This window comes from Malaclemys terrapin, chromosome 7, assembly GCF_027887155.1.
Source record: "Malaclemys terrapin pileata isolate rMalTer1 chromosome 7, rMalTer1.hap1, whole genome shotgun sequence".
NCBI lineage: Eukaryota > Metazoa > Chordata > Testudines > Emydidae > Malaclemys > Malaclemys terrapin.
The window spans coordinates 3,913,748-3,932,228 of NC_071511.1; the positions used below are offsets into that span (position 1 = coordinate 3,913,748).

General features: G+C 41.1%; 1 protein-coding gene across 6 annotated transcripts in view; it reads left to right on the top strand.

Annotated features, from left to right (window-relative positions):
* PTPRG (protein tyrosine phosphatase receptor type G) overlaps positions 1–18,481 on the top strand; it is a 605,523-nt gene that overhangs the window by 120,775 nt on the left and 466,267 nt on the right. For all 6 annotated transcript variants that reach the window (XM_054036350.1, XM_054036352.1, XM_054036347.1 and 3 more), the window contains exon 2: positions 3,144–3,248. In XM_054036350.1, coding sequence (XP_053892325.1) covers positions 3,144–3,248 — 105 coding nt within the window. The remainder of the gene's footprint in view (positions 1–3,143; positions 3,249–18,481) is intronic.

The following is an 18,481-nucleotide window of genomic DNA, read 5'->3' on the forward strand; positions in this document are numbered from 1 at the left end:
TTCAATTTCACATTAAAGTAAGAGATTTGTAAAGGCCTAGATTTACATAATTTAATTTTCTGCACAGACGATACTGAAAATCAATAGCATGATTCATAGCCACACCGCAGAATTGCCATGCAGCCATTCTTTGACTGCTTAAGCTAAGAGTTCAAAGAGTTCTACAATTGATTTTAAATGTTGTGTGCTGACTCGGAGTGTTTCCCTTTAGAATCCCTACATGGTTTAGACCCTGTCTCTTTCCTGTTTTGCTGGTAGGGCCTACCAAGGGTCTGGTGGCTATGGAATTAGTAGCAAAACTTTACTTCTGGTGGAACTGGCTATCTAGCGTCCTTCTTCTGGTTGAAGAAATCCAGATTTTTCTGGAAAATCAGCTGCCATCTTGTCTACTATCTACAATTAATCTATAGCTGCATGCTCAATGAAGTTATGACTGTCTAACTCCCCCTTGTGGGCCATTAGATAACAACTAGTTGCAGTGCACATGTCCCAGGACACATGGTTCAAAGTCAGAACTTCCTGCAGTTCTGAACCACCATGTTCTTTTCCTTTCCCCCCGGCTGCTGCCTCCTGCTGTCCCCAGACCCCCACGTGCTTTTTCACATCTCTCCCTATGGAGTTCCATGTCCCTCTTCTGACTCCACATACTCCTTCTCTTTGACATTGATATCCCCTACTCTTCTGTCAGCTGCGAGGAGGAGAGGAAGTAGACTCTCTCCCAGCAGACAGGAGGAAGGGGTATGGCATATTGAACCTGAATCCTGCAGCATGACTCCTGATTTCTTATTTCTTTAAGTTCAAGTTTTCACAATTGGATCCTACAAGTGAACCAGGAATTTGGCAGCTGCCTGAAATGTCAGGAAAAATACTCAAAACCAGAGGTTCTGATTAAATAACACAATCTGTCAAGATTGTTGTTCATGTGGGCTGGGGCGAACCCTACCGTATGTTTTTGGGAAATTCTTTTCTTTCATTCACACTGGTACAGAACTTCCAGTTTGCCACAAAATTTAGCATGATTGTGCTGCAGAAATCAATTGGCCCTGTCATAGAATGAAACTCTTTGCACTGCTTTGTAGGTGGGGCAGCTTAATACACCTGCTACTGAACTGTAACAAGCTCCAAGGTACCTCAGTACGAAGCTGGATTTATTTAGATGGGAAGAATTGAACTGAACTGCCAATACTTGGTGTTCCATGAAGGTTTGTTACAAGCCCAGCCTTGCTATGCCTGGCTTGGGAAGTGACGGGCATACACCACGTGTGGTACGGCTACTACAAGCAGTAACCTTTTGGACACTTTACTGAAGTTAAGTGTTGGAATTATTTAATTAGTAACTTTTTGATTAAATAACTGAAGTGAGAACAGTCAGACTTAAATTGCCGTTGAGTTAGTCTATGCTCGGCTTTTCTTCTAATACTGCCTAGACAGTTCTCTTTGGATTTAAAAGGCGGTTTTATTTTTTTTATGTGCATTTATTATAAGACATTGGTATGCAGGTGGGGTGTATTGTGAAAGAGAGCGGAATTCTTCAGACTACCTTTCTGACATTTGTCAACTCGTACAGCTCAGATTTGATTGTCACATGTACAGAAGCAAAAAACAAAATCTGCATGTATAAACTTGTCCTCTTGTGAAAGCTGAGCGTTGCTTTAAAAGAAAGAAGCAGATGTTAACAGTAACCAGAAAAAAAACATGAAAGTACTCTGTGACACAGTGTAGTTCGCATTCCCTCTTTTTGTTTCGTTTGGTGGGTTCTAGTTCTTTACTTTATGAAAGCGAACCAGGTTGGTGGCTCCTTTATAATGATGTTTTTGCTGCGTGGTGGTCTTGGGATTGTACACAAGGTGGCTGCCTGACACTACTGCCCCTTCTCCTTGGCTGGAAGGCAGTGTCAATGTCCTCCATGCTGGATTGGAGGGCATAAGCTGCCAATTAATATTAGCCTCGCCAAAGACCTCCACACAGTCGGGGAGAGAGGGTACTTCTGTGCCATAGGAGGGCTACCTGTTTGGGGATTTTTATAAATAAATTAATGGAGATGTCCTGTCTCCTAGAACTGGAAGGGACCTTGAAAGGTCATTGAGTCCAGCCCCCTGCCTTCACTAGCAGGACCAAGTACTGATTTTGCCCCAGATCCCTAAGTGGCCCCCTCAAGGATTAAACTCACAACCCTGGGTTTAGCAGGTCAATGCTCAAACCACTGAGCTATCCCTTCCCCCTTTTAAATATAGTTTCTGCTGTAGTGGAACCCAATACAATACAGTATCAAAAGCAGAAAGTTTATAGAATGTGCTGGACTCGGGCATGTGTGTGTCTCAAGAATCTGGTTACCTGCTGTTTTTCCTATACCAGTTTTTGTTTTGTGTATGAATAGTAAAGCAAGTCCACACGTACCCTTCGTGTGGCTAGATAGAAAGTCTATCGACAGTCTAAATGTCCTGGGATAGACTCTCTGCTGCTGTACGTTTTGCTGTTGATAACTTGCGTGATACTCTTTATGGATAAATATTGTGTAAGATGTGTTCGATGTAGTGAGTTGGTCAGGTCTGAGGTGAGAGTTGTTGGCAAAGAACAGGGGACGCTTTGCCTAGGAGCCTCTGTGTCACAGTAACCCACTGTTGTCTCTTCAGAGACCGTATACCTGACTCAGGAGTCTGTACACATAGAGTCCAGGCCGAAATCGTGTTGTCATTTATTATTTGTGTTACTGTAATGCCTAAGAGCCCCGGTCATGCACTAGGATTCCATTTTGGTAGATGCTGTGTAAACACAGAACAAAAAGACAGACCCTTCCCCAAAGCGTACCCACCGTGCCCCCTTTCCTCCAATAGCATTGTCAGCCTGAACATCCCATCACGTCCTTCTCTCCTCTTTGCACCCTCTTCTGCCCCCCCACCTCCCCCCAAGGAAAGGTCTTCGTTCAAGAAGCAACAAAACCTATTCCGAAGGTAACTCGGTCATGAGGGTTTCCCAGGATGCCCTGTCTTCTGTGTCGTCTCTTTAGATTGTGAACTCTTCATGAAACAGAGACGCTCCTTACTCCTGAATAGCACCACACCCATTGTCTCTGCTTAACAAATAATATCTTTAGCGAGTGAACTTCGTTTTCCTAATTGTTGCTGTTTCTTTTATTTTCTCAGCTCTGACTGAAGGATACGTTGGCTCGCTGCATGAAAACAGACATGGTAGTTCTGTGCAAATACGGCGGCGTAAGGCCTCGGGGGATTCTTACTGGGCTTACTCAGGTGAGTTGACTCATACTATATTGGAGTGAAATGTGACTGGGACACTGCCAACCCCCAAACTACCTGTTTGAAATGTTTGTTGTATTAGTTTTGCTGCTACATATGCTTCAGGAATTTGAAACCGGAATCAGACTTTTATTTTGCAAGCTTTGCAACTTGGTTTTTTGTACTGACACTCCTGAAAATTCAAGAGCTTGACTGACCCACCCTGACCTTGCCTTCCACACACACAACAGCACAATTGCATAGCACACTCATGCACTGCTCTTGGAGCCACTGCACTCCCCCTCTCGCTCTCCACAGAATGGCACCGAAGAGCTGTGATGATTCTTGGCGTGCCCAGGACTGAGTCGCCTAGATACCTCCTCCCCCTCTGCCTCCAGCACGAGAGAGACTTGCTGGTGCTTAACTGGGTGTCATAAAGTCATAAACTTTATGGTCAGAAGGGACCAGTATGATCGTCTAGTCTGACCTGCACAACGCAGGCTGCAGAATTTCACCCACCCACTCCCGCAACAAACTCCTAACCTATGTCTGAGCCATTGAAATCCTCAAATCATGGTTTAAAGACCATGGTGTAGAGAATCCTCCAGCAAGTGACCCATGCCCCACCCTGCAGAGGAAGGCGAAAAATCTCCAGGGCCTCTGCCAGTCTGTCCAGGAGGAAAATTCCTTCTCGAAACAAAATATGGCGATCAGCTAAACCCTGAGCACGTGGGCAAGACTCACCAGCCAGACACCGAGGAAAGAATTCTCTGTAGTAACTCAGATCCAACCCCATCCAACATCCCACCACACGCCATTGAGCATATTTACTGCTAATAGTCAAAGATCAGTTAATTGCCAAAATTGGGCTATCCCATCATACCATCCCCTCCATAAACTTATCAAGCTTAGTCTTGAAGCCAGATATGTCTTTTGCCCCCACTGCTCCCCTTGGAAGGCTTTGCCAGAACTTCACTGCTCTGGTGGTTAGAAATCTTTGTCTAATTTCACGTCTAAACTTCCCGATGGCCAGTTTATATCCATTTGTTCTTGTGTCCACATTGGTACTGAGCTTAAATAATTCCTCTCCCTCCCTGGTATTTATCCCTCTGATGTATTTATGGAGAGCAATCATATCTCCCCTCAGCCTTCTTTTGGTTAGGCTAAACAAGCCGAACTCTTTGAGTCTCCTTTCATAAGACAGGTTTTCCATTCCTCGGATCATCCTAGTAGCCCTTCTCTGTACCTGTTCCAGTTTAAATTCATCCTTCTTAAACATGGGAGACCAGAACCGCACACAGTAGTCCAGATGAAGTCTCACCAGTGCCTTGTATAACAGTACTAACACTTCCTTATCTCTACTGGAAATACTTCGCCTGATGCATCCCAAGACCGCATTAGCTTTTTTCACGGCAGTATCACATTGGCGGCTCATAGTCATCCTGTGAGCAACCAATACTCCAAGGTCCTTCTCCTCCTCTGTTACTTCTGACTGATGAGTCCTCAGTTTATAACAAAAATTCTTGTTGCTATTCCCTAAATGCACGACCTTGCACTTTTCACTATTAAATTACATCCTATTACTATTACTTCAGTTTACAAGGTCATCCAGACCTTCCTGTATGATATCCCAGTCCTTCTCTGTGTTGGCAATACCTCCCAGCTTTGTGTCATCCGCAAACTTTATTAGCACACTCCCACTTTTGGTGCCAAGGTCAGTAATAAAAAGATTGGTCCCAAAACCGATCCCTGAGGAATTCCACTAGTAACCTCTCTCCAGCCTGACAGTTCACCTTTTCAGTATGGTCCATTTTAGTCTCCCCTTTAACTAGTTCCTTATCTACCTTACAATTTTCACATTGATCCCCATCTTTTCCAATTTAACTAATAATTCCCCACATGGAACCGTATCAAATGCCTTACTGGTGTCAGCTCCCAGTCTGTCAGCCACCCAAGCGCTCTGGGATATACCAGCCTTCCCTTTGCCTTGTAGATGAATAATAGGTGCACCCCATCGCCAAGTCCTTTGGAAACGTTTCCCTGTAGTGATCAGCCCCGTAACCATTGAACACTCACAGTAATACCGGGTATGCTCTCCCCAAAGGAACAATGCACATGCCAGCTCAAATGATTCCGCTCCGGATCACCTCCTTAAATAATACCCCAGCACTGAGATACGTTTATAGTGAAAATAATCGTAAGTTTATCATCAAAGATCGAGATTCAAGAGCGAGTGAATAAGGATCATGGTAACAGGAGGGTTACAGATGGAACAAAATCAGTACATGGTTCCTAGAGACTAAACTTAAAACTTATTCAGACAGAAGGTTAGCCTAAGTTATCTCACCTCAAATGTCCTTTGCAGCATTTTCAGCCAAGCCTGGTTGAGAGCCTGTTTTCATTAATGTAATCTCATTGCCCAATTACTTCCTAGGTGGGGGATAAGGAGGTGTCTTCCTTGCCATCTACTTATATCCCCAAAGTTCATTGTTTGTTCTCCAACTCAGGAGAACCCCCATGTCTTATTTACCTGTGTTTTTGTTATCTTGTTGATTTCACATCTCCCTATTAACTTTGTATATAAACTGTGTTAGCTTATAATGCTTAAGTTACATGTTGCACAGACAGGTGAATAAACCTCCTTTGTCTGAGAGAAAATCTGTTTGCTAGTTCTTCCTTGACAGGAACATATTTTCAGTATACATACATTACTTTTTACAATGTATCTATATGTACATATCACAATGATATTAATGACCAGTGTGAGCATGGCTTTCATTTAGGACCTTACATGATATTCTTTGGTGAACCATAATGTACATACTGGGATCAGGATATTCTTGTAACCCCCTTTACTGGCTGACATTGAGACATTCTTAGGGTTACATGAGTATTGTCTATTTTAAGTGTGCATGCTTCCAATTTTACATTTTTGCAGATTACGCTCCTGCTAGGTTTTCAACCCCTGCGCTCTCCAACCCCAGTCAAAAATCCCTTACCCACTTCTCACTCAAATACCGGTTTTCCAGGTCAGTCTTCCTACCATTGCTTGCTTTCCCCTTACTTTCCCCCAAACTTCCCCAACTTGCTCTCCTACTTCTCTCTTTCTTACCTCAAGTAGTTCTTCTGGACCCCTCTAAGGAATTTTCTGCTCCCACAAACTCTCACTTTACCATTTTCCCCTTCACAAGTAATTCCCCAGCCTATCCTATGCTATTCAAACAATCTCCCAGCATCTCACAGTGGAAGTGTGAGTGTTCAGAAGTTCAGATGCCAACCTTTTGGGGCTTTCAAATGACTGCTTTGAGTGTATATATTGTACAGTTTTGCGTCACAGTGAGACAGACTGATGCAACATATGTTAGACAAGGTAGGTTTTGGTGGATGTTTTATTATTTGTCCTCTTGGCTTGTTAGGAAAGGTCTAGGATCAGTTTTGAGACTACTAATCAAGATACAACGTAACTTGTACTAACCCACCTTCATGTACAATTCTCTGGTTATGGCAGGCTTGGAAGCTTCTAGACCTCCAGTTTATTTGCAGACTAGTTCCTCAGGAGCCGGGGGGTGATGTATTTCACACATTTGATGTTAGTCCTGATGGAGACATTGTGTAGAACTGGTTTTATCGAAAAGATAAAGTTGGGTTTCTAAGGAATTTGAATACTGATGTCAGCTAAATAGGAAAATTATACCCTAGATAATACTGCTAATTCTGTCCTCAGTAATAAATTATCAGTTTCACTGAAACTGCACGACTAGCTGAGGTTAGAATTCATCCATTAATACACAAAAATATCAGATGTCACCGTTTCCTTTAATTTGATGTCATAATAAGAGATGCTGTCTCATTTGCAAATGAGATCGTATAAACAAAATACATTTTAGTAACAGATGACAAATGAACTCTTTCCGCTTAAACTTTGAGAATACTAGCAAATGAACAGGAAAGGTATTGTCACAAATTTTATTTCTTTATTGGATTTTAAATAATCTGATAGTAGAAGGAAACAAATCAAGGAAAAATCTGTATGTTAAGATGGATAATTTGTCAATTCTTATTTGTGCTCTACCAACTATACAAAAATTACAGGTTAAGTGGTATTTGGTATGTTTCCTTGGTTTTGGTTACCTAAAAATGTAGTTGGAATATTCATTGCAGCCTATTAAAGGAAAATGTTTCAAGAAAACAAATAAAACACTATTGGAATTAGTTTGCTGTCATAGATATGAAAACTCTTTGCATGAGTTATTGGATTTTGTTTTTAATCAGTCCTGCAGTTTATGAAACGTCTCTGCATGTAACAATTTTCTAAATTCTATTTTCATGACTATTCAGTTTTTTTGTTGGTGACTATCAACTTATCCCCAATAAAAGCTTTTACCATCCACTGCTCATTTTAGATGTATGTCAGTGTAAAATGTATAGACCGATCTTTAATTACACGTTATCTGTTGGCTTTTTTGCTTTGTTTTGTCTATTGATAAATCTCCAGCTTCTACAGGGAAAATAGCCAATCTGTTTTGTTTTACAGAGGACAGATAATGTGTTCTCAGTCGTCAATCACATGCAGTTCTGCTTGATTAGTGTTATTTAATTAGAACCCTTTTTGTCACTATTGCTGATAAAAGAAGTAAAATTGGGAAATAGAGGCATAAGAATAGCCACACTGGGTCAAACCAATGATCCATCTAGCCCAATATCCTGTCTTCTGATAATGGCCACTGCCAGATGCTTCAGAGGGAATGAACAAAACAGGGCAATTTATTGAGGGATCCATCCCCGGTCGTCCAGGCCTACTTTTTGGCAATTGGAGGTTTAGGGACACCCGGAGAATGAGGTTGCATTCCTGAATATCTTGGCTAATGACTATGGACCTATCCTCCACGAACTTATCAGGTTATTTTTTGAACCCAGTTATACTTTTGATCTTCACAACTTCCCCTGGGTATGAGTTCCACAGGTTGACAGTGCTTTGTGTAAAGTACATCCTTAAGGTTGTTTTAAACCTGCTGCCTATTAATATAATTGGGGGATCCCTGATTCTTGCGGTGAAGGAGTAAATATCACTTTTTCTCCACACCATTCATGATTTTATGGACCTCTATCATATCTCCCCTTAGTCATCTCTTTTCCAAGCTGAACTTTCCCAGTCTTTTTATTCTTTCCTTGTATGGAAGTTGTTCTATATCCGTAGTCATTTTTGTTGCTCTTCTCTACTTTTTCCAATTCTAATATACCTTTTTTGAGATGGAGTGACAAGAACTACATTCAAGGTGTGGACGTTCGATGGATTTATATAATGGAATTATGATATTTTCTGTTTTATTATCTATCCCTTTCCTAGCAGTTCCTAACTTCATTAGCTTTTTTGACTGCTGTTGCAAATTGAACAGATTATTTGAGAGAACTATCCCACATGATTCCAAGATCTTTCTTGAGTGGTAAAAGCTAATTTAGAACCCATCATTTTCTATGTGTAGTTGACATTTTTTCCAATGTGCATTACTTTGCACTTATCAACATTCAATTTCATCTGCTAGTTTGTTGCCCAGTCACCCTGTTTTGTGAGATCCCCCTGAAACTCTTCATAGTCAGCTTTGGGCTTAACTATCTTGAGTAATTTTGTATCATCTGCAAAACTTTACCTCCTCACTGTTCACCTCTTTTTCCAGATCATTTATGAATGATTAACAGCACAGGTCCCAATACAGATCCTTAGGGGACCCCACTATTTACTTCTCTCCATTGTGAAAACTGACCATTTATTCCTACCCTTTGTTTCCTCTCTTTTAACCAGTTACTGATTCATGTGAGGACCTTCCCTCTTGTCCCATGACTCTAAACTTTGCTTAAGATCCTTCATTGAGGGACCCTATTAAAGGCTTTCTCAAAGTCCTAGTACACTATAACCATTGGATCAGCCTCGTTGACATGCTTGTTGACCCCCTCAAAGAATTCTAATAAACTGGTGAGGCATGATTACCCTTTACCAAAGCTGTGTTGATTCCTCCCTAACATATTGAGTTTATCTATGTCTGACAATTCTGTTCTTTACTGTAGTTTTAACCAATTTGCCTGGGAGTGAAACCCAATTGGCTTTACTTTAGCTACCCTATAGTCATTTGGTACAGAGGCTGATTTAAGCAATAAGTTACATACCACAGTTAGTAGTTCTGAAATTTCATATTTGTGTTCCTTCAGAACTCTGGGGTGATTGCCATATGGGCCTAGTGACTTATTACTGTTTAATATATCTATTTGTTCCAAAGTCTCTTCTATTGACACCTTAATCTGGGCCAGTTCCATTCTTTTAGGTGACCAATCTGAGGTTCAGGTGTGGGGATCTCCCCCACATCTTCTGCAGTGAAGACAAAGGCAGAGAATTCAATTAGCTTCTCTACAATGGCCTTGTCTGCCTAGAGTACTACTTTTGCATCTCTGCTATCCAGTGGCTCCACTGAATGTTTGGCAGGCTTCCAGCTTCTGATATACTTAAAACAATTTTTGCTGTTAGTTTTTGTGCCTTTAGCTAGTTGCTCTTCAAATTCTTTCTTAGCCCGTCTAATTATACTTTTATACTTGACTTGCCAGAGTTTATTCTTCTATTTGACTTCTAATTTTAAAAGGATGCTTTTTTGGCCTTAACATCCTCTTTGCTCTGTTACTTAGCCATGGTAGCATTTTTTCAGTCCGCTTACTGTTTTTAATTCAGAGTATACATTTAGTTTGAGCCTTTGTTTTTAAATAGTCTCCATGCAGTTTGCAGGCATTTCACCCTTGACTGTTCCTTTTAAATTCTGTTTAACTAGTTTCTTCATTTTTGTGTAGTGCCCCTTTTTTAAGTTAAATACTATTGTGGCGGGTTTCTATGGCAAAAATGATCTATGTACCATTTCCTTGCCAAGGAACTGAAAGAGGATTTATTGTTAAGTTGCGCTCGTGGTATAACGTAAGTGTAATATTTGAGCAGTACAATATGAAATTCCATTCCGAAAGAAACCCTTTTAGAGTTTAACATCCCAGACTTGGAGACACAGTGCAGGCCTCCATGGTAGTTGGCATGGAGTTTTTGTGTTACATCAGTGGGTGCTGAAAGCATTTGGCCCCTACCTGGTCCAACCCCATTTTATCACTCAGTAAATACACAATATATAGCAGTGAGGAATCTGTCTAGATAGTGCACATGCCACATTGAAGGCACTTGAGCGCGTGCAGTGCCTTGTGGGAGAGTGCTGTATTGAGGTAAGGTGAACTGCTGTCTTCAGCTCCAAGCAGGAGGAGTTGTTCTCAGAGACAGGGAGAGTGGGGAAGGAAAGGGAGTGTGTAGAGGGGCATTATTCATGAAAAGTTTGTGAGGTGGTAAGGAGAACAGAAGATGAAATAACTAGAGAGGCTTGCACAAGATGGATAAATATCTAAGCTTTTGGAAAATACTCCTGCAATGCTCACTCAGAAGTCTGAGGGGATTCCGGCATTGCCAGGCCTAAGGAAGGAAAACTAATGGAGTGTACAATAAAATGAAGACTGAGGAGAGCGTGACTATATTATTAGTATGTAAATGCTTCTCGATGCTGTCTAGTTACCATTCATTTCTAAGGGAGCTGCTCCACTTCTCCCGTGACCCATGTCTACCACCTCCCTATCATCCCCAGCTACATGTGGGATTTTCAACCAGCTCGGCTGCTTTTATCCCATATCTCTTCTCCATGTTTGTGCTTGTAGACCTTGGGGACTGATGTAGAGAGAACATGTCTACAGAGATTGGGGTGAGGTAGATGGCAGGGGACAAATACAGCTCTTGTGTGAGTCTCATGATGCCCTTAACTGCAGATGGGATAAATGAGAACTTGCATAAGAGAAGTAGCAACTTGAGAGGAAAAAAATAAAAGAATAGATAATTAAATGAAGTGAGAACTCAAGGTCTGTTTTTAATGGCTTCTGTCATAATCACAGAGCAGAAGCTTACAGTGTATCGAAAGAAACGAGTGTGCCAGTAGCTCTTTAAACCAGCTTCAGAAACGAATGAAAGCCCACTGAAAAGAAAAAGAATGGCAAATTCCTTTTAAACCTGCAAGGATGGATGGAGATGGAATTTTTGATACAAAGTGCTAAAGTTCATTTCTATGGGAAATACTTTCTGTGTGTGTTTCGGCAATATATTGTATACGTGCATATGTCAAATCTGGCTAGAGAGATTCAAAAGAGATTGACTGTAATATTTAGCTAAAATATTACAGCATAATGCAAAGCAGAGGTTTGGATCAAGAGTATTTCAACCTGAATGAATTAGGAGTCTCAGTTTAAATAGCTTTATCATTGCAGGGCCTGATTCTCCAACCACATAAGCACTCGTATACCTTTATTCACATGAGCAATCCCTTTGAACTCCATGAGAACTAGTCACACCAGTATAGGACCTTACCACATGAGACCAGCAGTCTGCTTGTGCTTAGTACTCAAGATAGTTAAATTCCAGGCAGACTGCGAAGAGCTACAAAAGGATCTTTCAAAACTGACAGATGAAATTCAAAGTTGATAAATGCAAAGTAATGCACATTAGAAAACATAACCCCAGCTATAAATATGAAATGATGGTGTCTAAATTTGATGTTACCACTCAAAAAAGAGATCTTGGAGTCATTGTGGATAGTTCTCTGAACACATCCATGCAATGTGCAGCAGCAGTCAAAAAAGTGAACAGAATGTTGGGAATCATTAAGAAAGGGATAGAGAATAAGACAGAAAATATCATATTGCCTCTATAAATCCATGATATGCCCACTTCTTGAATACTGCATGCAGATGTGGTCGCCTCATCTCAAAAAAGATACATTGGAATTGGAAAAGGTTCAGAAAAGGGCAACAAAAATGATTAGGGGTATGGAACGGCTTCCATATGAGGAGAGATTAATAAGACTGAGACTTTTCAGCTTGGAAAAGAGACAACTAACGGGGATATGATAGGGGGGTCTATAAAATCATGAATGGTGTGGAGAAAGTAAATAAGGAAGTGTTGTTTACTCCTTCTCATAACACAAGAACTAGGGATCACCAAATGAAATTTAATAGGCACCAGGTTTAAAACAAACCAAAAGGAAGCATACAACGCACAGGCAACCTGTCAAGTATCAGGGGATAGCCGTGTTAGTCTGTATCCACAAAAACAACAAGGAGTCTGGTGGCACTTTAAAGACTAACAGATTGATTTGTGCATAAGCTTTTGTGGATTAAAAAAAACCTCACTTCTTCTATGCATCTGAAGAAGTGAGGTTTTTTTACCTATGAAAGCTTATGCCCAAATAAGTCTGTTAGTCAACCTGTGGAACTCTTTCATAGAATCATAGAATATCAGGGTTGGAAGGGACCTCAGGAGATCATCTAGTCCAACCCCCTGCTCAAAGCAGGACCAATCATCCAACCAATTTTTGCCCCATATCCCTAAATGGCCCCCTCAAGGATTGAACTCACAAGCAGGCCAATGCTCAAACCACTGAGCTATCCCTCCCCCAATAATCTTTGCTAGAGATTATTGTGTAGGCCAAGACTATAACTGGTTTCAAAAAAGAACTAGATAAGTTCATGGAGGATAGGTCCATCAATGGCCATTAGCCAGGATAGACAGGGATGGTCCCTAGCTTCTGTTTGCCAGAAGCTGGGAATAGGCGACAGGCGATGGATCACTTGATGATTACCTGTTCTATTCACTCCCTCTGGGGCACCTGGCATTGGCCACTGTTGGAAGACAGGATACTGGGGTAGATAGACCTTTGGTCTGACCCAGTATGGACGTTCTTATGTTAGTGAATTGCAAGATCAGGTCCTAAAATGTCTGTTAAACACATCCATATTCCCATATTTAATAGGCTAAATGGGGCATACTCCCAGTATCCATAATGGTGACTACTGGCAGTTCAGATGGCTTGTCCGTAATGTGGAAAAGTTCGTAAGTCTTTTGCAAGTTCATAAGTCTTTCTCTGTCTTTTTCTTTCTTTAAATTAAAAAGAAATCTCACAAATACACAACATGGAAAAGTGTACCAGGTTGAGGGCTTTTTGAATGACACGTCCTTAGGCTATCTACTGTATTTCATAAAGAATAATATTCCGGAAGAGTAAACCAATTTTTTGTTTTCAAACTTTAATGTTGTTTTTGTGTTACATCAGTGGGTTCTGAAAGCATTTGGCCCCTACCTGGTCCAATCCCATTTTGTCACTCAGTAGCCTATGGGATGTGATGGAGGATAGGAGTTTTGGATCCAAATCTGGTACTCTACAAATCTGTCAATAACCACGGTCCAGAGAAATATCTATGACTAAATAGTGAGATACAAAGAAAGGATGATTTACCGAATGGTTTAATGAGATCATTTCAGTACATAAAAGAAAGTAGCAGCAAGGGAAAAAAACAAAATCAAACCAAAGCATCTTACTCTCTCACTCAAACCAGAAAACCTCTACCCAGATCATAGAATCATAGAATATCGGGGTTGGAAGGGACCTCAGGAGATCATCTAGTCCAACCCCCTGCTCAAAGCAGGACCAATCCATTAAGAAAAGGGATCTTGCTCATTGCTGTCATTTTAGCAGCCATTGCTTTATATGAATGTGACTGTCATCAAATGGCAATTTCTATTGTTCTTTAAGATGCAGTATTTAAAATATAACCAGTGAATTTAAGACTTGAGAATTTTTTTCTTAAAAGCAATTCCTGGCATTAAAACAGGAAAAAACCACTAAAGGTTATTTCCTGTAAGAACAGCAAATGGTTTAAAATATGATGAAATGTAACTTGGTTTTGTCCTTTATAAAAATCTCAATTTCCAGCTCTTTGCCTGGGTCTGGTGTTCTCATTAGGCAAACAGCTAATATGAACTACACCGGAAACAATTGTCACATAGTGACTTCTGTAGAGGTGAACACCCAGACTTATTGTGCTGAGAGGTAACTAATGGCCTGTTTGCCGTGGTCAATATTTCTCTCTCTCTCAGGATGCTAATATATCTTGATGTTGACAAAAAATATGAAGTCTGTACACTCTCGCTATTGTAACATTCTGAACACATTCATCAAAAATATCCAGAAATGTCTGCTCCAGCTAAGAATTTCAAAAGTAAGTCACCTCTCCTTTCAAGCTAACATTCTAAAGATGAATTGAAGTTAGAAGATCAGAAAAATACTCCTATTAATCTCTGAACTGATCAGTAAATTGAGATTTGCATATCCTGTCTCTGCTGATCAGAGGTGAATGGTTGTCTGCCCTGAGCCATGTTGAAACCAGTTATGATGCCATTACTTACAAAGGCAATTGGATTGGTTAACAATTGATCCAGATATTAGTATTCACCTTTTTCATGAAATGGAATGGCTTGACAGTTTACTACTTTTATCTAAGCATAAGTACTGACTTATTTGTGCATCTAAAACTTTTTTTAATAGAAAAACAACACATTCAGAGATGAAATAGTAAGGTGGAAGCAAACCCATGGACATTACACAGAAACCAAACCTAAAGACCCAGCCTTAGGCTTTACACTTCTATATTCGATAAAATCCCTTTTCTAATAAGAGTTATGTTGCCTTCATGTATGGAGTGTTGTAGCCATGTCGATCCCAGGATATTAGAGAGACAAGGTTGGTGAGATCATATCTTGTAATGGATCAACTTCTGTTGGTGAGAGAGACAAGCTTTCTTCCTCAGGTCGAGCTCTGTGGTGCTTGAAAGCTTTTCTCTCTTGCCAGAAGAAGTTGGTCCAGTAAAATATTACCTCACCCATCTTGTCTCTCTGTTACCTTCAAACAGTTTCCCAGCATACCCCCTAGTTATAGGGGGGATCTAGTGTTCCCAGACAGTCTCCGACCATGAGGTTGTCCTCCAAATTCTTGATTTTAAAAAAAGCTTAGTTCCAAGCCTGCTTTTTAAAAGTCTTTTTTCCCCCCTTAGTCCCCAGTGACTCATGACTAGTCAGAGTGGTAACACTCCCTCCTGACTTGATGTTCGAGAGCCACCATGTTCTTTTCAACTTCGAGTTAAAACTAGAAAATTGAATTGGCTTCACTGTGTTGCTCAGGGGTGTGAAAAATCCTCATCCCCTGAGCAGTGTGGTTAAGTCAACCTAACCCTAGTTTCAGAGTAACAGCCGTGTTAGTCTGTATCCGCAAAAAGAAGAACAGGAGTACTTGTGGCACCTTAGAGACTAACAAATTTATTAGAGCATAAGCTTTCGTGGACTACAGCCCACTTGATATGCATCCGAAGAAGTGGGCTGTAGTCCACGAAAGCTTATGCTCTAACCCTAGTGTAGATAGTGCTAGGTCATCAGAAGAATTCTTCCGTCAACCTGGCTACTGTCTCTCGGGAAGGTGGAGTACCTACGCTGATGGCAGAACCCCTCCTGACAGCATAGGTAGAGTCTACGCTGAAGCACTACAGCTGCACCACTGCAGCTTTTCAAGAATGGAGATGCCCTCGGTGTCTTACCATCAGAGTTAATGGACCACCTGGGCTGGACAATAGATAATTACTCATCGAAGCTGGTTTCATGTAAACAGCTGGTTTGGGAGAGGCCCTTCCTGCTTGACTGCTCACCACCCGACTGAGAGGTGGAGCTGAAGTTGCACTGCAGTTTATGAGCAGTTTTTTCTATATACACCAACACAAAAATTCACTGAACCATTGCCTGTATATTCTCATAATGATTGCTACGTTTCAAGCACTACAGGCTTTCATAGGAGATCTTACATGATATATTTTTTTTGTAGTACAAGAATGTAGGATGCAACCACTTGGTTTAATTGTTGATTTTTTTTCTGTTTTCCCTTTGGTGTGTCTGGACCACGATTGTCACAACCTTTGTATAGCAAAAGCTGCCCTGCTGGCTTTGAGCCTCAGAAGTTACTCATTCCTACTGTTCTCTGGCTCCAAGACACCCTTTCTGGATTAAGAGAGGCATTCCTCTCTCACTTAGTCACCCATTGGCAAATCCCCATGTCACCTTCCCGTGAGGTCGCTTAGGACATTAAGGGTATGTCTGCATTACAATAAAAGACCCCCGGCATGGCTGCGGCTGGCCCAAGCCAACTGACTCATGCTCACAGAACTTGGGTTGTGGGGCTATAAAACTGCAGTGTAGACGCTCAGGCTCAGACTTGAGACTGGGCTCTGAGATCCTGTGATGAGGGAGAGTCTCAGAGTCTAGGCTCCAGCCCGAGCTCGAACCGCTACATTGCTGTTTTTAGCCCCGCCGCCCGAGCTCTGTGAGTCAGCTGGCCCAGGCTCCGAGATCGGTGCCAGGGGGTTTTAGCTCATTGTAGATATACCCGAACTTATTTTCACAGAGACACAGACAAAGTGGTTTCTTTATTAGACACCAGTAACACTGTCTTCTCCTTCTCCTTATCCCCTCTGATGGTTGAAATACTTGTGGTTTATTCCAAATACAACCAGAATGACTGCTGATATCCTCGTTATGTGCAAGGAATAATATCTGGATTTTTCAGTCTTGGACATGGGTTACCTAGGGAGGTGGTGGAATCTCCCTCCTTTGAGGTTTTTAAAGTCAAGCTTGACAAAGCCCTGGCTGGGATGATTTAGTTGGGAATTGGTCCTGCTTTGAGTAGGAGGTTGGACTAGATGACCTCCTGAGGTCCCTTCCAACCCTGATATTCTATGATTCTACGATCGCTATAGGTAAAGTTGCCATTTTTCACCTTTTTTGGCCAGTGCCCTTGTTGAAATTGTGAATTGATTGGTTTCTATGCTTCTGAAAAAAGTAAATGAATCTGTGACTGAAAACTGTTTTTTGGCTGGGAGGTAGGCTGCTGAATAACTTTGACTGAGAACCTTAAGCTCTTGAGTCCAACCCCTCTCTAGAGTAGAGGTGTGATAATGAGCAGGCATTCGGGAAAGAACAAGAAAAAGATCTCAGAGAGCTTTAATTCTTTCATGGGGTTTCTGCCTGTCTCAATATAATAAACATAAGCTGGAGTGTTAAATGGGGATTTCACAGATTCGAATATTGCAGCTTCCGTATTATCTCAAAATTCTCTCATTTGCCACAGAACAATCATGGGTCTAGTTATTTCCACCAAAATGGGAAACTACAAAACAATGCTAACAACACACAACCCTTTAAACATGTCTTGCGTTTTGGCTATTGAACTCTTTCATTATAACCAGAATTGGCTATTTTGCTGAAAATTGACATAGCCATAATTATAGTGCTTTAAACAATGGAAAATGTATTCAGACACAGCAAAGAGTTAAATGTTCGTTTTTAAAAGAGCAAACCTCAGTTCTAGTTATTCTAAAAGGGAATTGAGTCTAAAATGTTCCTGAATCTTTTCTAAGGAAAAATTCCCCCAGTGTGGAGATAAATATACAATCGCTGTGTCTTTTGAATGTGCAAATGAGAGATGGCGCGATCAGACACCAACTGTAGTTCAAGCTGAACAAATGTGCTGGAGAATGCACAGAAGGTAGGAGAGTGCCATTGCCTTGAGGGTCTTAAAAGATTGCAGCAATACATTGAACTTCCAATTTTGGTTTAATATATAACTGAATAAATATAGCAGAATAAATAACTGAGTGGCTTGTGAGTAGCGAGGAAACTGCAGTGGAAAACAAAGCAAGCAGGAAGGCTGTGAATAGTCTGCAGGGTGTGGATAAAAGAAGTAGTCTGGTGCCAACATTATTGCAATAGCCCAAGCGTGAAATAATCAAGGAATGAATCAGAAGTTTAGTTGCAGAATAGAAGTGGAATCCTCATGCTGTATACATGGAGTGAGTAGTGCAAATACTCCAGTAGATGAAGAAGTGGTAGCACTGCTTTTATTGCTTTTATTTCCGAGGTCTGTGGTGGCTACTGTCGTGGAGTCTCCATGATAAAAAAGGCAGTTATAAGATAATCTTCTTCTTAGTATCTCTACCCAGGAATTGCCCTCAAGGCAGGATCTCCATCTTGCAAAATGTAACATCAAAACATTATGGTCCTTGAAATGGCAGTCTGTGTCTGGATAGGGAATATAGCATTCTTTAACCGTGGGAATTAGCAAGCAAATACAGCGTTGAATGGCTGCTGACAGGATGCCAGTCAATTGCCAACAGTGTAATGTTTGATGTAGTTCTTAAAATTGTCACATATTCCTTTCAGACTGGATTTCGGGTGTTTGCCTGTAGAATTAACAGGTCACTTCTATCTAGCTAGGTGCATATGTGGCTCTTGTCACTATAGCATCTGACTGCCTCTC